This window comes from Aspergillus oryzae, chromosome 2 (assembly GCF_000184455.2).
Source record: "Aspergillus oryzae RIB40 DNA, chromosome 2".
Classification (NCBI taxonomy): Eukaryota; Fungi; Ascomycota; class Eurotiomycetes; order Eurotiales; family Aspergillaceae; genus Aspergillus; species Aspergillus oryzae.
The window spans coordinates 3,906,005-3,932,376 of NC_036436.1; the positions used below are offsets into that span (position 1 = coordinate 3,906,005).

The 26,372-nt window shown below is 48.5% G+C and overlaps 8 protein-coding genes across 8 annotated transcripts; 5 read left to right on the forward strand and 3 right to left on the reverse strand.

Moving 5' to 3' along the window:
• Positions 1 to 2,490: 2,490 nt before the first annotated feature.
• On the forward strand, positions 2,491 to 5,060 carry AO090003000673 (grainyhead-like protein; the record flags this gene model as incomplete). The annotated part of the gene is made up of 5 exons (XM_023234983.1): positions 2,491 to 2,504; positions 2,571 to 2,705; positions 2,811 to 3,326; positions 3,382 to 4,685; positions 4,741 to 5,060. 5 exons carry the CDS (start codon positions 2,491 to 2,493, stop codon positions 5,058 to 5,060), a joined length of 2,289 nt encoding a protein of 762 aa, XP_023090048.1.
• A 3,871-nt stretch (positions 5,061 to 8,931) lies between these two features.
• AO090003000674 (uncharacterized protein) lies at positions 8,932 to 9,780 on the forward strand (the record flags this gene model as incomplete). The annotated part of the gene is made up of 4 exons (XM_023234984.1): positions 8,932 to 8,977; positions 9,034 to 9,093; positions 9,143 to 9,187; positions 9,263 to 9,780. 4 exons carry the CDS (start codon positions 8,932 to 8,934, stop codon positions 9,778 to 9,780), a joined length of 669 nt encoding a protein of 222 aa, XP_023090049.1.
• A 488-nt stretch (positions 9,781 to 10,268) lies between these two features.
• On the reverse strand, positions 10,269 to 14,440 carry AO090003000675 (CLH domain-containing protein; the record flags this gene model as incomplete). The annotated part of the gene is made up of 5 exons (XM_001819773.1): positions 10,269 to 10,558; positions 10,661 to 12,966; positions 13,015 to 13,976; positions 14,029 to 14,055; positions 14,108 to 14,440. The coding sequence occupies 5 exons, from the start codon at positions 14,438 to 14,440 to the stop codon at positions 10,269 to 10,271; spliced, it is 3,918 nt and encodes a 1,305-aa protein (XP_001819825.1).
• Positions 14,441 to 15,061: 621 nt separating this feature from the next.
• AO090003000676 (RMD1 family protein) lies at positions 15,062 to 16,131 on the forward strand (the record flags this gene model as incomplete). The annotated part of the gene is made up of 2 exons (XM_001819774.3): positions 15,062 to 15,094; positions 15,157 to 16,131. 2 exons carry the CDS (start codon positions 15,062 to 15,064, stop codon positions 16,129 to 16,131), a joined length of 1,008 nt encoding a protein of 335 aa, XP_001819826.3.
• A 623-nt stretch (positions 16,132 to 16,754) lies between these two features.
• Positions 16,755 to 18,121, forward strand: AO090003000677 (T2 family ribonuclease; the record flags this gene model as incomplete). The annotated part of the gene is made up of 5 exons (XM_023234986.1): positions 16,755 to 17,020; positions 17,084 to 17,378; positions 17,447 to 17,639; positions 17,705 to 17,812; positions 18,099 to 18,121. 5 exons carry the CDS (start codon positions 16,755 to 16,757, stop codon positions 18,119 to 18,121), a joined length of 885 nt encoding a protein of 294 aa, XP_023090050.1.
• A 956-nt stretch (positions 18,122 to 19,077) lies between these two features.
• Positions 19,078 to 21,393, reverse strand: ace2 (putative C2H2 transcription factor (Swi5); the record flags this gene model as incomplete). Its single annotated transcript, XM_023234987.1, has 1 exon — positions 19,078 to 21,393. The coding sequence occupies one exon, from the start codon at positions 21,391 to 21,393 to the stop codon at positions 19,078 to 19,080; it is 2,316 nt and encodes a 771-aa protein (XP_023090051.1).
• A 1,424-nt stretch (positions 21,394 to 22,817) lies between these two features.
• AO090003000679 (ubiquitin-40S ribosomal protein S31 fusion protein) lies at positions 22,818 to 23,410 on the forward strand (the record flags this gene model as incomplete). The annotated part of the gene is made up of 3 exons (XM_001819777.3): positions 22,818 to 22,911; positions 22,979 to 23,259; positions 23,321 to 23,410. The coding sequence occupies 3 exons, from the start codon at positions 22,818 to 22,820 to the stop codon at positions 23,408 to 23,410; spliced, it is 465 nt and encodes a 154-aa protein (XP_001819829.1).
• Positions 23,411 to 23,703: 293 nt separating this feature from the next.
• On the reverse strand, positions 23,704 to 25,227 carry AO090003000680 (glycoside hydrolase family 18 protein; the record flags this gene model as incomplete). Its single annotated transcript, XM_023234988.1, has 4 exons — positions 23,704 to 24,423; positions 24,473 to 24,606; positions 24,665 to 25,019; positions 25,072 to 25,227. The coding sequence occupies 4 exons, from the start codon at positions 25,225 to 25,227 to the stop codon at positions 23,704 to 23,706; spliced, it is 1,365 nt and encodes a 454-aa protein (XP_023090052.1).
• Between the last annotated feature and the right edge of the window lie 1,145 nt (positions 25,228 to 26,372).

Sequence of the window (26,372 nt, forward strand, 5' to 3'; positions counted from 1 at the left end):
TATATGTGGCTGTCGCTGCGACAGTGGTGATATCAAGATCTGGGAAGCGCCAAGGGAATCCAGGTGCCATCCATGTGATGAAAGCATAAGTATAGGGTTGGAGGCGGTGGTGCCTTAAATCCCCAGTAAGTTAAACCTTTTCTAGAAACGTCACAGCAATCGCTCGATATATAGCTTGTTCATTATGCATTATCCACGCCTCGCCTTATTTCTAGAAAAAGAGGCGGTTCTAGAAGGGGACGAAAAAAGAAAAACATAAAAAGGGCCACATGTCTTACACTACTCTGAGATACATATAATTGTTATCGTGTCACACTATCTATTCAGATGCGATTGAGCTGATTCTCTATGCTATAAAGGTTCTGTTTTCCTCTAGAGCTCTATAGCGGAGATGTATGGTAACTTCCATAGGGGAAGTTTGAGCCCCTGAGAGTTACCGGGGCTTCCACGACCACCCTTCCATGCCTTCCCAATATGGAAACAGCCTTTGATTCGATAAACAGCTTGTATTCCCCAAGCACACTGTTCATACCATAGAGCGCTGTCCTGTCAGAGTGTTCGGAATACAAGCCCCTTTGAAATATAGCGTTAGGAGTGATGTTTGGGCTTGGTAACGTAGGTAGTTCGGATAGCTTTTGGTAGAAGGAGCACGAGAGGGAGTCAAAGAGTGCCCTGAGGATTGGTGTATTTCCATTGGCAATTATTTCCGTTGAGTACGCCGCATCTTCTAAATGGTTCATAAATCATGAACATGGCGTAAAACGGTTTGGCTTGGCCGTCTGATCGGAACCCACAGGTATGGATAGCCTCCAAGGAGATTTGTTTCGAATGTCTTTCCCCTTTCATAGTTATGGAAGGTTCAAGAAATAATTCCCCCCCGGAACCAGTAAGTAGCTGGAAGTGTACCTGCCTACATACCTCCCTATGTATCATACCTGAGAGTACTCCTGTCTACCTAGGTACCCACCTGGCGGATTAGGTAACTGATTCTCATACCGTGGAGTCGTGGACAGTGAAGCCCAGATACCGCCATTGTTACCATACCTCCTCATACCACATCATTTCTGCATGTATGTACGGTACCTCTGTAATACCTGGCGGGTAGGTCGTCCTTACCTATTGGATCCACCCCACACCCCTCTTCGAATCCAGGTTCCTCCCCACCCGCCCGATCCCTGGGCCATGTCCGTTTAACTCCATACCAGAAAATCCAAAATTCAAAATCCATAATTCAAAAATTAAAAAAAAAAGAATTGGTGAGGAAAAAAGAAGAGATAGGAACCATGATGTTTTCCCTCTCTTTTTACTCAAAAAGAAAAAGGAAGAAAAGAGAAGAGAAAAGAAAACATTCGAGAAGCTAGAATTTCATTTTCATTTTCTGTTTTAATTGTCTTGACACTCGAAACCTTCAGCTTTCTACTACCTCATTCGGCCTTTTTTAATTGGAATAATAATATTATTATTCATTTTGTTGGATTTGATTTACTTTTTTTAATTTGGGCCATCCACCCATTTACCAAAGTGATTTTGCACGTCATTAACCTCTTTCTTTTCCATGTGGCTCTTTCGCTACAGTTGGTATTAATAACTATCCCATCCTGTCCACAATTCTTCCGAGCAGACCAAAACTAGAAGAGTTGCGTTGTTGGGTGTCCAGGGCCGATTCTTTCCCCAAAAGGCATTCTACTTCAATTCTTTACCTCCTCCACAGTCCTCCGAACTAGTCCAATATTATTGGGTGCTTCTTGTGCCGTTTGGTTCCAGCTCTTCCTTCACATCAGATTCATCATCGACTTTTCCTTTTTATTATTTCATACTATCACTCTCTCTCTCTCTCTCTTTTTGCCCCTTCTGTTTTGACCCTTCCCACTCGCCTTTCCTCTCTTCCTACTCCCTCCCTCCTCTCTCTCTTACTCTCTCTTTTCTTTCTATTACCCACATACCCCCCTCCTTCACGCCCCAAAGCATTCCCCCACTATCTACCCGATACAAATCCTGCGTGCATAATATTCTCGTCGCCTCCTCCGAGATTGTACTTAAAAACCGGTCTCCCGTCACTATAAGCTTCGTTCACGTCTCATCTGACACCTTGAGCAAGGGGACACTTTCTCGTTGTAACTCCGATCCATATTTGACTACGTTTCTTTCCTTCGGCCTTCCGCCTTTTTCCCACCACATCCGCGCCTTTCCCCAACTTGTTTCCTCCGCCTTTCAAGTTCGCGCGACTGCGACCCGACACTTCTTGAGGTGATTCGGGTCGGCATAACCTGGCCGCGTTATTGTCTACTCGACACATCGGATCATACCGACAATTCCCTAAATAAGAAAATAGTCCTTCCACAACGGTTTTCATAGTTGGGGTTTTAGATTCTCTTCTTGAGCCGGATGTTATCTTTATTGGCACTCCCTTCTTCACCTCTTCCCAGCTTTCAGCCCCCATCCCTGGGCCTACCGTCTGGGTACTAAATACACGCCCGGTTTCTGTTAAGAATGTTTCGCAATAGGTATGTACTCAGTTTTCCTGGGATCGCCGTTGAATGTCTTGCTGATGCACATGACCTGCTATACAGAAAGAACTCCCAGAAGCCAGGCGACGAACTCATCCAGAGATTTCAAAAGACTTTCTCTGATGTTGTTCCTCAAGTCCCCAATAGTCAGACAGCGTCTTTTGGTCAAATCCCTGCTGGCCCAATCACTCCGGCTAAGTATTTTAGACCCTCTTCTCCATCTGCCCATCTTCCCTCCTGGTCGTCACGAAAATCGTTGTTGTCCTGAGTGGAAACTGACTGTATTCTTCGACTTAGACTCAGTATGGAGAGTGGTGACTTGAAACTTCATGATGCCACGCCTCGTCCGGGCCAGGATATGAGATACGCGCCGTCTTATGTTGACCCTAACTCACTTTCCTTCATAAATCCCTTGACTCAACCGCATGGCTACTATACGCCGAACTCAGGCGGGCTCAGTGCGGTGTTCCACAGCCAAGCGGGCGATCTTCATACTCCTATGGGAATGAACATGATCACCCCTCTTACCCTGCCGCAGCAGCTTGCTAGCGCCACTATCAATGCTGATACTACAGCCATGGGCCTCGACCAGTTCAATCAGCCGTACATCGCACCACATTTCCAGAATCCGCAACCCTTTGCTCAGCAAGCTCCATTCGCGCCTACATTTGTCCACCGTGATTCAGGTTACGATGCAATGGATGAATCTGTGGATGAACTGTCACTAAATGACGTGGATATGCAGGGAAACGCCCATCCACACATGATTCCGTCCATGCTGCAACGTGACCAAGTCGATGTCCAAACTCCCGGCGAAAAGTAAGCTAGCATGTCCCCTTCCGTCAGTCGTGTATCTAACCGTGTTAAATCCTAGATTCCGTTACCACGTCACATTACGGGCGCCTACAGCAATGGTTCGAGACCAAAACGAGGTACCAGTATCCTACCTCAACAAGGGTCAAGCATACTCCGTTTCTGTCGTTGACTCTGCTCCTCCGCCCCCGATGAACGGTCAGCCAGTAAAATACCGGACTTACATTCGTGTCTCATTCCAAGATAAGGAACAAAGATCGAAGCCCGCTGCTTGCTGGCAGTTATGGAAAGAAGGCAGAGGGCTGAACGAGGCGCATCAGCGTGGTGGCAAGCTGCAGGCTGTTGAATACGTTGACCCCATCCAGGGAGGTGTTGACGACCAAAAAAACCGACAGGTCCAGCTTGAGTGCTCTTCCTTCGACGGATTTTGCGTGACCTGGACGACCAGCCCAACAACCGGAGCGTCGGAGTGTGCTATCTCTGTTCGGTTCAACTTCCTTTCAACTGATTTCAGCCACTCTAAAGGTGTGAAGGGCATTCCAGTCCGACTTTGCGCCAAAACAGAGATGGTTTCTCCAGGTAATGCGGATCCAGCGCAAGGTAAAGAGGCGGAAGTTTGCTATTGCAAAGTGAAACTATTTCGTGACCATGGTGCAGAGCGAAAACTGTCTAATGACGTTGCCCACGTTAAGAAGTCTATTGAGAAACTCAGGCAGCAGATCGCTCAGGCTGAAATGGGAGCGGGCAACTACGGGAAGCGGAAGCGTAGTGGTGGCTCGATTGCACTTAAAGGCTCTGACGCTCGCCCTGCGAAGATCACAAAACACAAGCGGACATGGTCGATGGGCTCCCAAGATGGTGACAGACTATCGATGGAAGATGATCTGCATATAAAACTCGCTTTAATGCAAGAGATGTTCACATCTACCCGACCAGTGAGCATTCTTGGCTTGCAAGGTGATGAGCAGGACGACCCCGATCTTTATCCGGTTCAACTCCCCGAGCCTCGTGATTTTGTCAAGAAGGAGGGCAAGAGTGGGCCTCGGTTCAGCATTGACACATCGGCTGGTTTCCCGACCTTGTCTCCGACGAACAGTTGCATCTCGTTGAGCTCAACTTGCCATACTCCGACCGTTCAATCACAAACCGGTTTATATTATGATTCAGGCTACCAATGCTCGGTCAACACATCTGCAGAAAACTCCCGGCCAGGTTCCGAAGTTTGCGGAGACAAAGTTGTTTTGAAGCATCCGATAAAAATCCAGAGGGTTGCGAATGGAGATGGGGATATGCCCATGGGATTCATTGAGGCGGTGGATATCGACCCAACGTATAGACCACCCGCCGAACGCCAGCCCAAGCCCAGTAAGTATTGTGAAATAAAACATGCGTTATGGTATCCTTGCTAACCGTGGCTTAGTTGCATGTTTTTACATTCGATTCCCACGCAATGATCAAGCCAAAGATGATTATTACCGTGCCGTTTATCTGACAGAACGGACCGTGCGCGATTTGATGGAGAAGATCTCTGTCAAACAACGCATAGATCCGCAGCGTATCGTGCGCGTGCTTCGAGTCAATAAAAATGGCCTGAAGATCATGGTTGACGACGATGTGGTTCGCGAGCTGCCTGATGGCCAAGACATGGTGGTTGAGATCTCAGAGGCCGCTGCTTTGGACGACGCAACAGCCATCGATTCCGACAAGAGCTCTGGTGTTGAGCTGAAGCTAAGCTACTAACTACTTTACTGGTCCGGCTGTGTCTTCCTAGAGGTTCTAGTCTGAAAACGCCTGCTTCTAAATTATTTTTTTTTTTTTTTTCTTTTTCTTTTTCTTTTTTTTTCTTTTTCTTTTTCTTTTTCTTTTTCTTCTTCTTCTTTCTCTTTTCTCAATTCACGTTGGCAATGATAATTACTAAAGCAAAAGCGGTCCTTCCCGGGCCGCCCTGTTTTTTCTTATCGGCGCCTGGTGCGCATCAAATCGACTCGGTCCCTCACCATCATTTTAGGTCTTTAATACCTTCATTTATGTTCTTCTATTTTCATTTCATTTATATTCGTTCTGGAGTTTCGGTTGTGCGTTTTGTTGGGGGCGTTGGATACGGGGATAATACACGAATCTCCGAGCAATGATACCCTGTCGTTATATGAGTTTTTGATCATTTTTGCGATTCTCAACTTCTTGTGCCATATTTACGATATCCTAAATCCTATCTGCACACGAATGTCTTCTTTGTTTCTCTCTCCTCACTCTGTCTTCCCCTTTCTAGGCTGGTGGGAGTACACGTCCACAAGCATTGTTATTTGCTTCATGACTTTGTTGTTCCGAGGCGAATCGAATCAAGGGCTCAGCATACGATATAGATACCCTGTTCCGTTTATATGATACTTGGGCATGATTGTTTTTGTTACACTTTGCAAGCCTTACGTTTCGTTTTTGAGCATGGACTGGTTTGTCTGTTCAATGGGGTTTATGCTCTAACTCGTATGTGTTACCATTCAATTTCTTAGTCGGCCTATGACCCTGTCATGATTTGTGCAGGGATGTGGCCGGCTCCTGTTGGCATGATATAATCTCTTCTGTTGGAATGTCTTGAACGACGCAGTATCAACTATTGATCATATGAACCGCTCAGAAGCGGAGGATTGGGATATATGACGTGTTTTGTGCACCAAAGTCTAAGCTCAGAGTATACAGATCAAGTCTAGAAAAAAATTATAGTTGCGTTATTTTGAAAGCTCATATGACATGTGTACTTTTGTTATTTTCGTTATTTTACCCCCGAACATCCCCGCCGACATAGTCCGAGTTGAGAACATTCCAAGGTGATTGAAAGGTCACGTGTGAACGCTTCGCAAAAGCGGCTGCATTGGCGGGCCGTACTAGTCCCTCTTCCGTGAAGCAGAGCGACTCCGATTCTGCACCCTAGTGCTGAGTTTCTGTTTAGTGTGATCTGTCACTAATATCAGTATTAAGCATAATCCTTCTACATGATAATGTTATCTTCGAGACCTAACTGTAGTCTTCAGGCGGGGATTTAAAATAAGGATGAATGGGTACTACTCAGTACTAATACGCGTTGCCGAGGGTGCAGGGGAAACTACCCCAATGACCGATTGTTACTCCAATCGACGAAGGTTTGCATTCCATACTCCAAATTAGATTGAGGAATCTAGAACCCGAGCGTCGATGTGAACATTCGTCGGGACGATCATACGCTTCGGGATCTGCTTTGGTGGCCCAAATTGGGAAGTACGCCGTGACCACATGGCCGAACCTTTTTCTGAAGCTAGTTCATCAATTAAGTTCTGCATGCGATGTCCATCTTGCCTGGATTGGGCCAAAACCACATTCTATTTTTGAGATTGAACAACCACGGGAGCCCCATGCAAGGTGCAACTGTGGCCTCTGATAACTGAGACAAAGTCTGCGATCTTACTTATATTGCGTATCGAATATTTGTTCAGGTTGTGTTCTTCAGGGGTCATCCGTCATGCGCTGGAGGATCATGGACGATTGTATACGGAGAGGACCTGATTTCGAATTTCTAACCAATCATTGATCGCGGATCCGAGACGGTAAGGGTAAGATAGTAGTTGTCCACCTTCCATGTGGTTTCCCCATCAACAAATTCTCGATTTGATTCGTTCTTACATTCCTTTTATCAATTTGTCCGAGGAGGAGACGCGCAAGCTGGCCCATAAGATGCTCAATTCTTCTTATCTACGCCAATTGACCTATTTTCCAACCCATTCGGACCAGGGGGGCATCTTGAAAGGTCTAGATCGGTTATCTTTTCCGTAAACGCGGCTGGAAAAAAAGGCACCAATGGAGGTCTGACATCATAGCTACCGTTTTTTCACTCACGAATTGTCTTGGGGTTCTCCTGATGTCGTCATAGTTTGAAGCCGACTCGACAAATTTCCTTGGAAGAACGAATTGGCGGTAAATTGGCGCGTGCTCCCCACTCGGGTCGTGCCGATGTGGGCCTGCAGACCTGTCCATGTAACAATCACTAATTTAGCCTGGAACGGTTTTTCCGTACGTACGAGTGTACACCCGTACGTATGTATATCCATTGCGACGGAAACCAGACGCTATACGGTATTCGTATTTCATAGCGTCCGTGGGTGGTTGTGCCCTATCCTGGGACTACTTTGGTATGTGTTACACTTGGGATATCGTTCAGAAGGTTGGAGAGAGACTGTTTGGGGTCTTGTAATGCAATTGTACATTCGATAAATGAATACTCGCGTTGTGCGATCGACTTCGGGATCTTTCCTTTCGTTCGATTTCGTATCGCATCCATATCCCCGAATTGTGGACAGAGTCACAGCGGCTTATTTCGCAGGAAGGTCGTCTTGATTTTAGCTCAATTAAGCTCATCCTAGTTTGAACCAGTGGCATTACGGGCGGGTTACCCTGGGCTGGTACTCCGTAATGTACGGGACCCGAGGGTCTGGCTAGACAGGACCCCGGCCCAGTTTCTCCCTGTATATCATAAAAGACTGGAGTGATTGGCTGATCCTGACGTGCAGAGAACTAGCACTGGATGGGTTAGAGGCCCCCTGCTGGGTGTCTTGGTCGATCTGATCGACTTCACGTTTTGTGTGTGGCAAATCTGTGCACCGATGGTGGATACGATGCTAAGGGTGGCTTCGGCACCGTTCGAGGTGGAGGTAGAATCGCTGGATTTTTTTTTTTACGGTCGAACGGGCTCTAGCCAGGGTGCACTAAGGGTCTATGTTTCGCATAGTTGTTATGCGAAACTAATCCTGTGTTGGCGGTTTCAATTCCATTGTGGCCGTTGAGGTCCACCTCCGATGAAGCTGCCCTATCAGTCCAAGCCACCCAATTGTTGCCTTAGACATCCATTTACTTTCTCAATACAATCTGTTTCCTATACTCGAGTAGTGTCTGGGGATTTTAAATGGTTTATTGTCCTCTCGTGTGATACGTTGAGCTTAGCTTGTCTACATGTGTAACTCTGTAAATCCGGCGTCGAAGTTGCCATCCCCCAGTATATCCTTTGTTGTTGTTGAAAAAGTCCCAATCTTCAGGTAGCACATGGACTTTCAATGTGCTACCAGTAAAACCACCAAGAGAAATGCTCCTCAGATTCTAATTCCTGCTGCAGATGCATATGCATACACATATGTGTGTATGTTCAAGATGTGCCCTGGAAGACTTCACTTAGGCATCTCGCCCTCACATTTGATACTATACTTAGTACTATCGACGGTGAATGTCGAGTCACCTGTATTTTGTCCAGACAATGGCAGTCAGTTCATGCCTTCCCTTCTGGGAAGGTTTTTTTTCTTTTCGTTGCACCTTCTGTCCAGTGCAAGAGGGTGGTGTCACGGGCAATGCCTCTCTCCCCCTCTTTCTTTTCTCTGCTCGTCTTCCTTTCTCCCTCCTCCTCTCTTCTTCTCCAACTTATCCATCCACTTCACTCTTCACGCTCGCTTTCAGCTATCGAGACTTTTTTTTCTTATCAGTACAGCTTTCTCTCTGAGCCTGTCAACTTCATTTCCCATTCTCTCCCAGCCTCGGTGTGCTTTCAAAGCTCCATTCGTTCGATATGGCTTCCAACTCGTCCTTCAAGCTTCTCATGTTCCTCGCTGTCTTGGTTCTCGCGGCCATGGTTCCTGCCTTGGGTAAGTATAGTACAGTTAAGGAGATTGCCAACAAAACACACTACTTACATTGATAGATGTCACAGAGAATCTTGGCAATATCTACGACGATGACCACCTGCTGGGCATTTTTACTTGTAAGTTCCCCATATCACACACAAAAGATGATGATATGTCTGATTATAGTGCACTCGCTAGTTGATGAACCTCGTACTTTGGTCCCCCGCGGTGGTAAGTATCCCGGCTCGTGTGCTAGTTCTGAGGCTGCCATTAGTTACAGGCAATTGCTAACTAAGTATTCTCCAGGATTCGCAACCGTCACGGTTACAGACACTGTGTGTGCTCCTCCGCCCGTGGCCACCACTTCTCAAAGCACGGGTACCACTTCTGGAGCCCCGGGTGCTCCTCCGGCCCCTACTGTTACCACCCTTTCTGAGACTACTGTGGTGACTGGCACTGCTCCTACTGGCACTGGCCCTGCCGGCACTAACCCTACGGGTACGGGACCCACTGGTGCTGGTTCCACTGTAGCTGGCCCTGTTATCACCGCGACTGGAACGACTCTATCGACTGGAACTCAAAGCAGCCCTCCTACTGGAACTGTTTCCTCATCAGTCTCCACTAAGTCTTCTAGCGGGCCCAGCACTGCTCACCCAACTACCTCCCAATCTACAGAGCAAGCTGGTACCACCGCCACTGCCACTGCCAGCGGCGGTCAAACATCCACCGTTGCCCCGACTTCGAATGAAGCGGTTGTGCAGGGAAGAATGAGCAACGTTTGGCTGGTCCTGGCGATGACCTTTGTTGGCTTTCTGATGATCTGAGCGCCCGTTGACATTGTAGTGCTGGGTGCCTACTCATGACGTTGGTAATTTCATAGGGGTCTGGTGTTACAGAATTGATTGTGTTCAGCAGCTTATGGGATGACTGGTCATGGCTTTCCTTGTCGTATTGAGAGATCGCGTCATGGTTGGTTTTCTGTTGTTACAAGCTTGCTACGGGGTGCATTAGTGACTACACTCCCTGCTCCCATTAATATTGAGACGATCCATGTTTGTTCACGGAGCGGCCAGGTTCCGCCTAATCTAAAGAAGACTCTTGAAATTCTCATATTACTTGCACTGTAATTGGTACTACTATGGGTATCTCCTAAGAAACAAAACTATACCGTCTGTAGTCGCGCCAGGGAGCTATGTAGCGGAACCAGCCGTCCTCCACCCACATCGATATTAACATGCACCAAAGCATCTCCGAGAATAACACTTGTGGAAGTGCTCTCAGCAAAGTCTGTACAGAGACACTGTTGATCCGTTTAAGTATCAGTTTCCCCGATCGCTTCAATCTCCTTCGCAAGAGCACAAATCCGGCATCCATCGCCAATTCGGTCCCGGAGAAGCCGGGCAGTGGTGACCTTGGGGCCAACCGTCCGGGATGTGGACATCGAGGGCTCGTCCAGTGTCGGTGTACGCGGTTGCCGGAACGACTTTGGAGTTTGTGTAGCTGAACGACTGTCCGGCGTGGTATCATCGGAGGGTTCAGATGCATGAATGTGGGAAAGATGGAAGATGTGTCCGCAGGCGAACCCAACAAGAATCTCTTTCTCTGCCATTACAATAACCATTAGCTTCAAGATCGAGGAAAGAAAACGGTGGAAGAAAGGAGCAAAAAGAACGACTACAAGTATAAAACGAAGATAACTCTTACCATTGGCATGGAAAGGAAGTTGACAACCTGCACATCTCCCGACTTGCGTCGGAGTATGTGCTGGTACGGAGGTCTTCTCAGTGCCGGCGTCACTCTTCACTTCGTCTTTCTCGGTTACTCCGGACAGCGTAGCTGCTGATGATGCTGGACGCTTTTCTTCTTCAATAACATTGAACTTGATGCCTCGTCGCTGACCTCGACGTAACGTGTCCATGCCCACTGCGACCTCGCTTTGGAGGACTTTGGCGGCGCCTTGGCTGATACTTGCCTGGAGATCGTGTTCTCGGATCAAGTGCGACAGGCCCTCGCGCAGACCTTCGATTTCTAGTCCGCTAGGGATCCGTCGGACGAGCTTGATTGGGTCGATGGCTGTACCAGCCTCCACGAGGAGACCGTGGATGAAACGTGGCTTGTCCATCGAGTAGTCGAGGAGGTCCTCCCAGAGGTCGGGTTCGCCTTGGGACTTGGCGAATGAGATGGCTTGTGATACATCCTTTAATTCGGAGAGGATGAGGTTCAGGGCTCGTTTTGTTTGACCCATCTTTGATAGGAGGTAGATGAGCTCGTGTGTAAAGCGACGGCCTTCGCATATGGTGACTGCCAAGTCGAATGTGTAAGCGGTGCTAGTTTGCAAAAACTCCATCAACAATGCACGGTCGTAGTTTGCGAAAAGCTCCACTGCTGTGTCGGCGAAAGTGTCAACTAGTGCTTTCCCTTCGTCGGCTGCCAATTTGCTCGCGGCGTCCCGGATGTGAGCGAAGTGGCCCCTTCGGGGTTTAGTAGCGCCATGTGGTAGAGACTCTCCTCGCCAAAGAGCCCGCAGATAGAAATAGAGGAATAAAAGCCGGTTCGCTGCTTTCAGCTGGTTGACAACGGTCTCTGGACGGACAATTCCTGTATATGCTTCGCTCACGAGGAGCTTGATAGGCTCTGCTGTGAGCTCCTCCAGCTCGGATTTGGGTGCCGATTTGAGCTGCTCCTTGGACACACGGATCATGATGAACGCTGGAATATCGTCGGAGACTGCATCCAGTAAACGATGCTCTCTTGTCAAAGCCATAGCCGTATCCGCATCTTGGAGTCGGACATAACAACGTAACGCTTCACCATAGTGACCACCGGCTAGATACAGCTTAGCAAGACTATTCATCAAGATGCGCCACTCATCCGAATCGGGTATGATAGATCCTGATCCAAGTTGCTCTTTAATGACCGATATGATTCCGGCAACATCAAATAGGTCGAACGGCCAGGAGTCTATAAGCTCACTAAACCTATGTCTGTCTTGAGTGGCATAATGGCCAAGGATGGTTTCATAGATTGCTGAAGATAGGGGTGGGTGCATATCGGTTGGAATGGCAGGTGATATTTCATCCAGCTTGTCGCGCTTGATGAAAGTCCAAGCCCAATGTTCCCAACGTGGCGCAGTATGAAGTGCTTTCACACAAACCTCAGCCGCCTCCTTCCAGTTATCCGCCTCAACTAACTGCTGTATCCATAGCTCACCAATACGGCGCTTTTCTTGCTCGGCAACAGAAATGATTCCTCGGCCGGTGGTTGTCGTGGAAGACCTATCATCAGCTAAGAATTCGCCAAGGGTAGTTGGAGCTCTTGCCAAAGGAGCAAACATGGCATCGCTCTGTTCACTTGCAGATCCGGCTGCCTCGGGATGCTCATCGATGAGCTTCCATGCTTCCTCGTATTTCTCGTGTGCATCCAGCCAAGACAGGCGATCTGCGAGATCTCTCTTCAGTGCAACAACACAATCATACGGACTATGTATGAAGATCTTGGTCCCCACATTCCCTGAGATATCTTGTATCTCTTTAGATAAGGGCTCCTCTACAGGTACCCGTCGGGAGGCATAAGTACTGGGTGCTCTACTAGAACCTTTGTCGCCGCTGCTAGTCGAACTGCGAATACTGGCACCCGAACTGAACAAGCGTGCAGGATACATCGTTGCATCCCAGATGCCACTCCCGAGAGCTTCCAATGTACCTTTCTGGGAAACGGATACAGTTGTCTTCCAGGGCGGTAAAACACACATATGATAGTCGGAAGAAGTAAGATTCTCATAGCGGCTGACTGAAAGGGTATCTGCACTGAGCTCTTCTTTGGTTTCAATATCAATTATCCGAAGCTCAGGCTCTAACCCTCTTGGCCGATGACGTCCTCTGGGATGGAGGACTCCATGTTTGGACCGTTCGTCCCCTGAAGCATCCCCTTCAGCTTCGATGTAGGCGAGAACTACCAAAAGGCTGGGAGTATATAATGAGATTCCAGATATAACACAGTCGGTCCGCAGTCTAAAGATCTGTTAAAAATCGGTCAAATCCAGGACTTCAGAGACTTACATTGTAGAGACCTCTACAGATCCAATCCTTTGGTCTCTGTTGTTCTTGCTCGGCCGGTCAGGATAAACTTCAATTACCCAGACCGTACCACCCCAGCCCACTACTAGCTTCTCTACCCTTTCTTTGGTGGGTGTAACGGTTGTGTGGTCGTGGAGAGATGTCTCGCCTTTGTGCTTCGGCGTCTCCTCGCTATCAAGCGCGGCGTCGTCAACCCATTCAGCGCGAGCCTTCCAAACACTAGACATCTCTTCCCATCCAGGACGGTTGGGGCGGTCAATGTGACTGATGCGTTTCCAGGCATATTCTGAGTCAGATGAATCTAAGTGAAGGTTTGATCGCATGATTTTGATTCCTTCTTCATTGACCCAGACGACGAATTTCCCAGACAATGACCATTTTATCGTGCTAATAGCTCCTTCGCCACTATGTAATATGGTATCCTTGCCGGTGTTGCTCCCAAGGCCAATAGAGCCAAGCCAGCTCGTAGCTGCAGCTGCAGCACCCCCCATCGTTGTCGAATTCGTACTTGCCCCCACTCGGCCACCAGTAGTAAGAATCAGGTCACCTGCCCGGCCACCGGATAAGAATGTTCTGTCACTTTTGTACTCTGGTGATAGTGCGACAGCTTGTACAGGCCGGCCAAAGTTGCGCAAGAGAACGTCTTTGGGATCCACAAGAGACGCAACACACACATTACCATCTATGGAAGACGTCGCTATATATATCGAGTTTGAGGGTGTAGAGGATAGCGCTGGGTGTGTGTTCGGCCTTGGCCTGCCCCGAAGGCTGGAAGCGCCGGATGATGGTCTGGAGTTGTGGTCCTGTGCTTCATGAAGCCTAATGCTGTCGGGTTTAATGTTCGGTAACGGTGGAGGGAATGGCGAGACCGATATAGAAGTGACGCTAGCAGAGTGTGCATGGTACACACGGAGAGATTGGAACAGAGGTAGTGACAACGCATGCTGTTGGATGTTAGTTGTGAAATGTGCCTGAGTTGGCAGCCGGGCAACATACAATATTACCGTTATGCGTTCCAATTATCTAGACAAATTCTCAGCTTCAGCTAGCATCATCATAATCACAGAAATCATACCAGCTTGTCTCCAGCAGCGAGGAAAGAGCTCGTTGCATCTCCGTTGCGGTACACCGCTCCCAAATGCTTCGTCAAGTACGCATATTTCAGGTGTGGCTCCTCTTCCTCCTCCTCGTCCTCTATTTCCTCTTCCTCTTCACTATTATCCTCATGCTCATTGTCATCTTGGCCCTCGTCCTCGTTGTGCTCGTGCTCGTGCTCATTTCCTGCCAATCGATCTGGGTGATTGGGGTGGGTACTGGACTTGTGAACGTTCTGTCCGGCCGATACCTCCAAGTCGGAGCCATCCTGACGGATATCATCCGTCGCCTCAGTCGCGCCAGGCGCGTCCATGGCGAGAGCCTTTACCGTACCTGATGGAGCTATGCTGGAGTGTCACCGATGCAAGAAAGCATGTCCGGGATGTTGGGGTATGTCGGGGGACCGGTTACTAAGCACCACCTCTAACTGATTTCAGGTTAGCTCCAGTTACATCACCGAGAGCCAGTTCTTTTACTTCCGCAGAACCGCCGCGGTCTTTCAAACTTAATTGATTTCAGATCTTCAACGGCCGACCGTGTTTGTCATGGCACTAGAATTCAGTTAGGTATTGACATAACTATCTTAATTTCTACTTTGCCAAAGTTTTCGTTTCTTCCAATTGCGTAAATGTTCGCAAAACCCTTCGTTGGCTCCATTTGCAAAAGACCCGCAGTGACCAGGCTTGTGAAGCAGCCCCGGAGCCAATACCTTCATGCCACATCACCCTTCAGCCTCCCTCGACGCAAGGACTTCTTCTCTTCCAATGCGTACCTGACCCAGAAACAATCAAAAGCTGGAGATGTGAGCGAGGAGCCAGGGCAAGAATTCCAGAAGCAACGGAGAAGAGGAGGCAGATCGCCGGCAGCGCCAACCTCGTTACGGAGAGTCGCGGTTGAGGCACAAAGATCAAAAGATGGCATTCTCTCCAAAGCTATGCTCAAAGAGCAAGGGCTCTATCAAACAAAGGTTCTAATCAACGTGTCTCGATAGTACTCTCAATCGCTGATTTTTTGATTCATGAGCGACAGGTTGTGACGGCTTATGCGGTGGCCGAACAATTCAACATCCGCAAAGCGCGGGAAATTCTTCAAGAGAAAGGCTATGAGCCAGATCCATTTGATACCGGCCTTTACCCCCAGGTGGTTCATGTTCAGGTCCCTTTAGACTCCATTCGCCGCGTTAGCAACCCGGCCACCACGGATTTGGCTCCCAACGAAGTTGGCGATATTTTCGTTTTCCCCTCGGGTACCGTTGTGGCGTGGTCTCTCCCGGAAGGCTTCACGTCTTTCCTCGCAACTAGGACCTTACTACCTGCAGCCGAAAGACCTCATCTTGATAGCTTGGAGACGGAAGATCTCGAGTATGTGGAGGATCCGCAACGAGATAGCAGCAGCATAAAGGGCGATACCATTATCCTAGGCACCAAACCAAGCAACAATGAAACAAGCCCGCAGCTTGATCGACAGCCTGTGGATACGGTTTTAACAAAAGTGGCATTCTCCTCTGGGCTGGCTCGGAGCACAAAATTGGCAGTGTTGGAAACACTCCTGTCAAATTATTTCGAATCAACTAGATCAATACCTACACTATTGTCACAAGGCTCTCGCCTTCCATACACAAGAGACTTTATCCTTCGAAAAACAGGGCAGTTATTGAGCGTACGTGCCCAGTTGAATCTTTATTCAGAGCTCACGGACTCCTTGCCGGACCTCTTCTGGGATAGCCGGCATGAACTTGGGTTGGAGGGATACTACGAACAGGTAGGAAGAGCGTTGGATGTCGGAATTCGCATCAAGCTCTTGAATGAAAAGATGGATTATGCGCAGGAGATAGCAAGCGTCCTCCGGGAGAGGCTAAGTGAGACACACGGACTGCGGCTTGAATGGATCATCATCCTCCTCATCGCAGTTGAAGTCTGCTTTGAGGTTCTGAGAATGTGGAAAGAGCGAGCCCATGAGCAAGAGTTACAGAAGGAAAAGGCTATAGATGCGGTGAAATCTTGATAGCCTGCAAATGTGTGTATATGTATATATATAAACGACCTAACCTTACATGATACCCCTCTCATTTTTTTGGATGATTTCGAACTCCATTCTATACATAAAAATCAACTTTGTCATGTGATGGGGTCAGCTTTAACCCGTACCAATATGTTGAGATATAGGCCCTTACATATCAATACCGGCGGAATAGAAATCCGCCGGACTTTTGCTATGTTTGGCGGCTGGTACCGGGTATAAGAGAAAGGGAAGAAAACAAAATCCATTGAACGAGGGTGCCAGAAACCAGGAAAGCAGTCTGGTCATGAGATTGGTTATCAATAGTTGGGAGCTTCTATAGCTTCTCCAGAATCTCCACAGCTTAGCTCAGTTAAGGTTATCTAGCTTCATTAGCCTATCAGCTGACGGATCACATGTGGCGATCCAACTTAGTCATCGGTCATAGGATCACGGGGTACGACGTCTATCTCGAGCTATCTTATTTATGTCCTATCATCTACTTCTCCTATTCATCTAATCGAGTGAACTACAACAGATACTTGTTTTAGCTCACCACTCCAAGTCCTTGACAGGAGCTAGAGCGCGAAATACGCCAACTTCCCTACTAGCAGTAGTATATTACCAGGATGCTACAAGGAATTCCAGGGCCACAGCAGGTGCTAAGCGCCTTGACGGGGACCCTGGGACTTTCAAGTCTCCTTGGACCCGGAATTGAATCCTCACAGAACAGCTTTCAACACTGCTCTAAGGCTGAACTGAGCTGCGCGACTCCGTATCATGGCCAGGACAAATGCTGCTTCAACTATCCCGGGGGGCAGTTCCTTCAATCGCAGTTTTGGGACGCCGACCCGGCCATTGGACCGGAGGATTCCTGGACTATCCATGGCTTATGGTGAGACTCTTACTAGGGGGATTGATGTGTGTAACTGGAACACTGACTCCTGGCTTTTTCCAGGCCAGATTACTGTAATGGAGGTTACCCTCAATTCTGTGATTCAAAAAGGCGGTATAGCAACATCTCCCTGATTCTGACTGACTCAGGTAGAGGGGACCTTCTGGATGAGATGCGAATTTTCTGGAAAGACTGGAAGGGCGACGACCCGAATCTGTGGGAGCATGAGTGGAACAAACATGGAACATGCATCAGTACCCTAGAGACTCACTGCTACGACATATACTACCCGCAACAGGAAGTGGTGGACTACTTTGATAAGACAGTGGAGCTCTTTCACGGATTGCCTACACACGAGGTTCGTGTGCCTGTAAAGCTTTGGATTCCGTATCGCACCTCCGCGACTAGATAACTAATTCTTACTAGATCCTTGCCGGTGCTGGGATTGTTCCTTCTTACACAGAGACCTACTCCCTAAGCGAGATCCACGACGCTCTAGTGAAGGCCCATGGGGCCGAAGTGGTGGTTAGATGCCGCCACCACAACCTGAACGAGGCTTGGTATTTCTTCAATGTCGCCGGGCCTTTGCAAACGGGAAAATTCATCCCTGCCAACCCAGGTTTGCTACCCTAGTCTCATTCCAATTATCTAGAAAGGTATACGATGTCTAACCGCCCACACTAGATGGTCAAACATCCAACTGCCCTTCCAAGGGTATCCGGTATCAGCCAAAGACACCTCGAAAAGATGAACCAACCAAAACACGAGGACCCTCGGAGCCAACAAGTACCGGTACACCGAACTCGAAAAGAGGGAACCTGATCGTCACAACACAAGGCCAACAAAGAGGCTGTATAATCAGCCGCGGAACCTGGTTCACAGCAGGGACCTGTGCAACGTTCCGAATTGAAAAGGCTTCTGGTTTGTCTTCTACATCTCGTTGTACACGTAAGCAAAGTACAATTCCCTGAAAATGCGCTAACGAGATACACATCGTAGACGAGACATTCACATTGCAGTCCAGTAAGGGCAAGTGTTCTTTTGAAAAAGACACGTTCAGCTGCGGTCCTCGGATCAGGAACCCAGTTGAGTTCAGTGTAAGTGTTTTGATCTGCCATACTTCTTTTCCAACTCAATTCTCACATTTCTTCTAGTTCCAGGATGGCAAGCTCTCTTACCGGGGAAATACGACCTTCTTCGCGGACAAGGCACCTAAAGGCCCTACAAAGAGCAAAATCTATGCGTCGGAAGAGGAACACCCGATTGAGCTGACGATATCATGGAGAGGAAGTCATTAACGGCTCCTGTTTCCGTGTTTTTGCCCTGCATTGCATGATGTGACCGGGTATTATTTGTGTTATACTACTTAGGCATGGTTTATAGAACCCTATAGATTGATTACTGAAACATAGACGTTTCCAGACTCACTATAACCGAAATGCTCTTTACATGTAAATCTCTTTTGTTTTGTTTTGTTTTGTTTTATTCAGTGGATCTATTGCAGGCCTAAAGTACAGGTGGGAATGGCCACCAAGAAAGACGATGTACCCAACAGAGAAAGTTCATACCCATTTAGTACAGTCTCGAGTCTTCAAAAGCAAATCACATGAACGTCATATAAACTCGTGAATAAAAGGAACGAAGGAATATAAGGCGTGAAGCATAACAAAGGAAAGGATGACCTGCAGAACTCCGTAAAAATTGTCAAAAGTCTTTCCCACAAGTCCCAGAAGTTGTCGTACATCGCTGAGCAAGTCACATAAAAGCAAAATGAAAATAAAGCCACATTGAGATGAAAAAGAAAGATCGAAATGCCCGAAAAGTTCTGTCACAGATGTCGTTGGTAGTGGAAGTTGATCGTTGAAAAGTTTTGATGAGTCGTAAATTGTACATAGTTTCGTCGCGCCATTTTTTAAAGTTCGTTTGTCATATACATGGTTTCCAGTCGTCTATATCTCAGTCATGAAATTTGCTCACATTCACCATTATTCGAGTGTCGTTGCGTCGTCAGTCTCCATCAGTCTTTTCATGTCTATAAAATCTCCTTTGAGAGTGCTTCACTCCAAGAAGAATTCCCTTGTCATAACGTCCGATGGTTGTTCGTCCATCTGGAACTGGAAAGCAAAGAAATCGTCACTCATTGAGGGACCGTTAGAGAAACCTTTGCTTTGAAACAAATCCATGCCGTTGTCAAAAGCGGGACCGTTCACGTAATCAGGGAATGCCGCCATGTCAGGGTCGGTTAAGCCAGGGAACTCGTGCTTGCTGAAGCTTGTAGATGGATCTTGGTTGATGAAGATGTCTAGGTCTGAGCCATTTGATGATTCGGTCAAAGTGGGCACGGTGTGTGGAGAAGATAGGGCATGAGTTGTTGAGTTTGTAGCGTTTGTGTAGGGGCAGGCTTCAGGGTCCGAAATTAAAGGTAGACCGGATTCTTCAATGATCCTTTCCAGAGGTCGTTTAGATGGAGACAATGGTGGCATTTCATCCTCAGTGCTGGGTGTAATCGATCGCTGGCTGTGGGCAGGTGATGGTCTGTTTCTTATGCTACCGCCAGGAGAGGCGGGAGGTGTGAAAGTCAGGACCTCAGGGGGCAATGAATAATTAACATTGCTGAACATTGGCATTTCTCCCACCGGACTAGAACCCTGCAGGCTCATGTTTTCGAAGACTTCCGAGGGCGGCGAATTGTGCGAAGTGTCTGATCCAGAAGAGTCAAATGACGACTTTTCGGCGATTCTCTGGCGCGTCCTGGAGGATTTCTCTTGTCTTTCATCCATTTCAGGCCGGTGCTTTCTCGGACGACCGCGTTTGGTGGTCTTGCGCACGATACCCTTGTAGCCGCCAATACACATGCCGCGTTGCCGATGCCGAGTCAAGGCATCATGTCGGGCGAACACATTACCACAGAGGCATTCATATGGTTTGTCACCGGTATGTATCTTGGCGTGGCGCTTAAGGTCGTGTCCGCGGACGAAGCATTTATCGCAGTGATCACACTTGTACTGGCGATCTCCAAGATGTGTTTGGACATGGGACTTGATGTTCTCTTTCCTTCCGAACCGGCGTTCGCAACCGGGGTGTAGGCATACCCATTTTCCATCTTCTGGGTCAGGGCCATGAATGTATGACGCTATCTCGTCAATGGTGACACCAGTTTCTTTAATAGAGGCATGGACCCGGGCGTCAAGATTAAGGCTGTCAATAGATGCTACCCTTGGAGAAAGCTTGGGTTTGGCCGAGCTCGGGGGCGCACTTGGGGTCTTCTTTGGAGTCATACGGCTAGGTGTTGCAGGGTAAATAGGAATCTTCTGCGCCTTACCACTGTCTGCAAGGTGCGGCATGGAGGCAAGGTCTGGTGACGAATTGAAAGGGGATGTTGCTGACGACGACGATGTTGAAGAGTGGCTAGATGAAAAACTTTCAGACTTTGACATTTCAAAACTGGAACCCTGCTGGCAGTTAAACACATCGAAACTATCCACCTCGAAGGATGCTGTATTTGGGGGAGAGGGCATATCAATCTTTTGCTGGGAGAAGGTCGTCCCAGCCACTCCTTGAAGAGACTTAGCACGTTGCATGTACGACGGCTGGGCTGAAACGGGAACAGACAATCTCTGCTCCTTGGTGGGGGTTGGCTGCATGTCGCCACCATACTGCACAAGATCCACTGTTTTCTTGAATGGTGTTGTCGCAGGGGTAATGGGAAGGTAGTCTTTAAGTTTCATCAGTGGGGCTTGTCTCCTGTAAGTAATATCAGGGCACTTACGTGCAGGTTTCGGCGTATGTGGTCTTTGCGCGGGACTGACATCCGACTGCACTGATAGTCGTCTCATATCTGCAGGGATTGCGTTGGTCTGGTGCGGAAGTCCCGTTGGGAGGTTGTCGTGTGGGTAGAAATCCCAAGCGCCATTCTCCATGAGCTGTGCTTGCTGCAACTGCTGTTGCTGAATCAGATTGAGATGGAGGTTCATCGGCCGACTCTCCAGCGCCGGGGTCTCGGCCTTGGCGAAGGCTGGGCTCATGTATCCCATACTTGGTTGGGTTTGCAATTCTTCAGGACTGAAAGTCTGGCACTCAGGCATCATGGGCATGGGTGTCGGTTGCGCCGAACGAGCATAGTGTTGCTGTTGCATTACCAGGGGACCTGTTGCGTTAGTATTTAGAAGGTTACCATCTTGCACGGTCTGCGATCGTTGCATGTGTAGAGACCTCTGGTCTAGGCTCTGGCCGCGACGGTGAGCATGGTATCGGTGCATTGCCTGGGCAGGAAGACTGGGGACTTTGGCGGCATCAAGAGCGGAAGGTGTTGAAATCTGCCGCCGATGTTGTCGATGTCGTTCCTGTAGATTGCGATGTGGGTTCGATAACATGGTGGGCAAAGTCTGTACGCCACTCGTCACAAATCGGTGGCGGGCAATTGACAGATCTAATTCTATATGTAAGTACTCCGGAAAGCTTTGCGCATGTTGCATAAAACCATACCTCACGCAGCGCTAGTCGTACGATAGATGGTATCAAACCGACCTGTCCACTGTGTCAGTCGGTGAACTCTTCAACGAAGAAGACGGATAAGGGAAAGAAAGGGTTAGAAGGAGAGGAAGCTCAGATGGAAAAAGAACTAAGTCGCTCTTCCGACTAGATCTGAAACTAATGCGACAACGGGATTGAAGCTTGTGTGAAGCTTCCCTGCGCGATTTCTGGACCTCTGGTTCTGAGAGAAGAGGACCAAGGGCAATATGAAGTATTTAGAGGTGGGAACCAGGGAAAGGTGGATGGAGAAGCTGAAGCTATCCCGATCTATCGTCCACGGTTCCGATCAACAATGGCGCAGTTGGCCCAGCAACGCACCCGGGTTGAGGCGTCAGGGAAACCAGCGCCCTTGGCATGGGGCCGCCCATTTGCGCTGCTTAGTGGATCGCCGGCGCTGCGCCTTGGTTCGAGCACGGAGAATATCGAACAAAAAAGTGGCCCGAACGCGATTAAGGCTTGCGATCCGGCAGGTTAGTTACTCCTGTAAGGAGCTCGTTTCTGGTTCCCCCTCGCGGTCCAGACAAACACCCTATATTAATTATCGATGTCGCCTCCTCTGCTTGAAGAAAATGCACCCTGTCGCCTGTGAGGGTTCAAGACACTATCGCTTCATGATACTCCCTTCCTTTGCAATAGCCTGGATAATAATTGACGCCAATCATGAAGCCATTTGATCAATAATTAGCAACTGGCGAAGGGATGATGACGATTGAATTCGATTGTCTTCCAATCTGGATCGAGCGGGTGGTCCCAAGACGCGTCGATCATTTGGTGGCCTGCGCTTCCAGGCATGCAACTGTGACGTAAGCATCCAGCTTGGATCCCGTGACTTGCAAGTCAGGTGAGAAAGATGAGGACCCGGAGAGCCTGATTATCCGAGGGTTTCCACGCTAGGGCCAATACGGCAAAAGTGTGTTCCACGTGATCACACAACCGATTTTAACGCACTAAGACCCTCCACTCTACATATTTTCCACACGATCGCAACGAAGGTTGAGGAAGACAAGTCTTGTCGAGGTTAGTGATGACCCTGTACCTTGCGGTGATGGACATGGGATCGCAGTCGCTTGAATCACTTTTGTCTCTCTGTCTCCTCCTAGCACTACCTCTGCTTGAGATGTGAGAAATGGGCAAAGGAAGAGAAGAAATGAGGCAAACATGATCGACGACACTTGCGCCTATGCATCCAACATTCATCAGCATAACGTGTGTCTCAAAAACGCTGGTCAGACTAACATGTTCATGATACCAGGCCTTCATCAAGATGCAGATCTTCGTCAAGACCCTTACGGGTAAGACTATCACCCTCGAGGTGGAGTCTTCGGACACCATTGACAATGTCAAGTCCAAGATCCAGGGTAAGCATTCTTCGCTCGCTACTCCGCACACGAAATGTAAAGTCACTGTACTAACGTGAACATGTAGACAAGGAGGGAATCCCCCCTGACCAGCAGCGTCTGATCTTCGCTGGCAAGCAGCTCGAGGACGGCCGTACTCTTTCTGACTACAACATCCAGAAGGAGTCCACCCTTCACCTCGTGCTCCGCCTGCGTGGTGGTGGTAAGAAGCGTAAGAAGAAGGTCTACACCACCCCCAAGAAGATCAAGCACAAGCGCAAGAAGACCAAGCTTGCCGTCCTCAAGTACTACAAGGTCGACGGTGATGGCAAGATCGAGCGTCTCCGCCGCGAGTGCCCCGCCCCCGAGGTACGTTTTCTCTGGATACCCCTCTGTGACTTGTGTGGCGAAATGACTAATGACTCTACAGTGTGGTGCCGGTGTCTTCATGGCTGCTATGCACAACCGTCAGTACTGTGGCAAGTGCCACCTCACCTACGTCTTCGACGAGTCCAAATAAGCGATCTAATTTCGGATCGCCCCGCCTCTCTTGTTACCGGTGATGCATACGAGTTTATCTAAGGCAATTTCGGTGGATTTAGATTGGTGGATATTAGGTTGAGGAGCATGGGTTACCATAGTCCGATAGGAGCCTTGAAAATGAAATAAAAATTCGAAACACTCGTCCCATAGCTTGGATCTAAATCTAACGATGCGTAAAGTATATATATGTGCATTGAAGACCACGGCAAGAACATGCAAATTCGACAAGGAACAAGACTGTCGTATACTGGGGGTATCTCAAACTTAGGTCTAAGCGAAACCGGCTCGCAGGTTGTCGTACTTGCTTTCCGGGTATGCAAGTGCGTTCGGGGTCTGATCCAAGGCGGCCGGTCCTCCCACGCCCTCCACGAAGGTTCCAATCAAGCTACCATCCGCTTTGTTGGCAGTCTTGCCTCCTTTGTCACCGCTAGTCTCCCACCACATACCACCAGCTAGTCCATGGTGCCGGATGAAAGTCGCTTTGATCTCACTCATGCGCACATTGTCGTACGAGACCATCGTGCGGGTTGCAGGGTCATAGCTCCACGATGCACCGATACTGGGATCAACATACTCCGTTGCACCTGGTTTGGGAAGTGCCTTGTAGTCCCAAACCCCGTTCTCCCAGCTTCCTTCGCCCACGCCAGAGAAACTGGTCCCAGGGCCATCGGTATTGGTAAAAGCACGTCCATAGATAGGCATACCAACAACTATCTTAGAGCGCGGCACGAGACCCGCCGTCTCATAATATGTAAGTGCGTCGACTGTCGAAAATGGTGTCGAGCCAGGTCTGTCAGGAGAAGGATAGATATTTGCTTGATGACCCGCAACACTGTCCCAGCTCCCAGCATAGTCATATGCCATTAAGTTGTAGAAGTCCAGATAGGGTGTCATCTCACGAAGCCGGAGCTTTGAGTAATGTTCCTTACCTGCTGGGCAAGCAATGGTCAAATAGAACTTCCGCTGTGGGCCGGCTGCCCTGTCTAGGGTCTACACTGTGTCAGCACCGAGGAAGAACGAAGATAGGAGACCGACTCACTTCACGGCACTTCTGCAAAAGCAGTACAAAATTATATGCCTCGTTATCATCTACGTGGCCTGTTAGCAAGGTTTCTCTGCCGCCGTCTTCGTGCATTTGCTTACCCTTGGGATATTCCCAATCGATATCAAAACCTTGTTATTCCACGTTAGCAGATGGCATCATACACACAAGTCCATCGAGGCAACTTACCATCAAGACCAAGGTCCAACACCAGCCTCGTGGCAGTTTCAGCGAACCTAGTGCGTCCGGCTTCCGTGCTTGCCGGCTGGGCAAAATTGGCCGAGTAGGTCCATCCACCGATAGACAGCAAAACTTTCAGTTGTCTATTCTGCTGTTTGAGCAAGAACAGCTGCTTGATGCATCCGTAGACATTAGTGCCGACGTCATTCCAGGAGTCCGTGGGATAGTGCTTCTCGATGTCGGACCAGGTGTCCGTCAGGTACACTTCTCCGGACTCAGGTCGGACATTGGCGAATGCATAGAGGATATGGGTCAATTTATCTGCAGGGAGATCCTGGGGGTTGTGATTGCGCCCATAGATCGCCTTTTCTCAATTAATACCCTTTGAAGAAAGATCGCTCTGGACGCCAACTTACCCAATTGACAAAATATGCAACCGACTTTAGTCCGGAAGACATGGCTGGAGGGGTAGATGGAATCAGAATTGAAGTATCACCAAGGTATCGAGAGAGAAGAAGAGCGAGAAAAATGCCAAGAAATGCAAAATAGTAGATAAGTCGGGAAGGTGACATGTCATACTCACCGAGGTATAGTTGGTATTTAAACTGAGTGCTCCTCCTGGAAATACACTGCAGCCTGATGAGTGTTGTACCTGCCTTAGGACCGACCTATGACGCGGGTCGGATACCCAAAATAACAACAGGGCTGAGAGTTTATTGGTTCAGGGTTCACTTGCGGCGGTGCAAGGATGTGGGGTGTGGCGAGTGATGTGGCTGTGGCTGACGAGCTGTCAACTGATGACACGAGGCGAATTCAATGGCTAAGACATTTTGTTTTCGACGAAGAGATCTAACCACTTTATATAGATTCAAATCCAGCCTGTTAGACTGGCTCGCACCAGTTTGCACGACCTTTTGAAACGTACACGCAGAATCTTTGGTGGCGTAGTCATTCTCTGCCTGACCTTTTGCTTTCTCTACTGAAACTTCGATGTTCCTGGTTCTTCATGTCCAGGTGACTGCGGCATTCCCTTGTCGCTTCGCACGCGGCTCTCTTGCCGTAGGGCAGGGTTGTATAGGAATGGTTCATCCCAAGTACTGATACTATCTCATATGATGAGTTATCTGAATCGTGTAAACTGTCAGAAGGACAGATCAATCTCACGGAAGGGCACCCTTCCTTAAACGACCAGGGTATTTCCTTGCGGATCTTTAACCCCTGAGCAGTGAGTAGTTAATTACTTGGACAGCCGAAAGTCCGGGTGATAGTCAAGGAATGTGGAGGAATCCCATCTCGTCTATCATGGTTGGCTCCAGGAGATATCATGGGGACTCAGGTTACAGTCTTTAAGACTGCGATGACCGTGGGTAGTATTAAAACCACGACGGTAGTCTGTAACGTAGCACGACTAATAGATAATCCATCGCATGCGATGAAAACTAACCGATCTCAGAGGTGAGAACAGGTCGAATATCAGAAATATATCTACCGAACGAGTCAGTGCACATGACCTATCTATTTTGGACTAGATTATGATGCCAAAGTGCATTGAAGTGTCTGTTCGAATCGTGTAGGAGCTCCACGACTATCCAGAAATATCAGATTGATCAAGAGTACAGTCATCGAATCCAGTGGAAGATACTTCTCTTCTCAACTCGTGACATTCTTAGTCCCCACCAACTACACAAGCCTGAACAAAGCAAGATGGGAGGAAGAC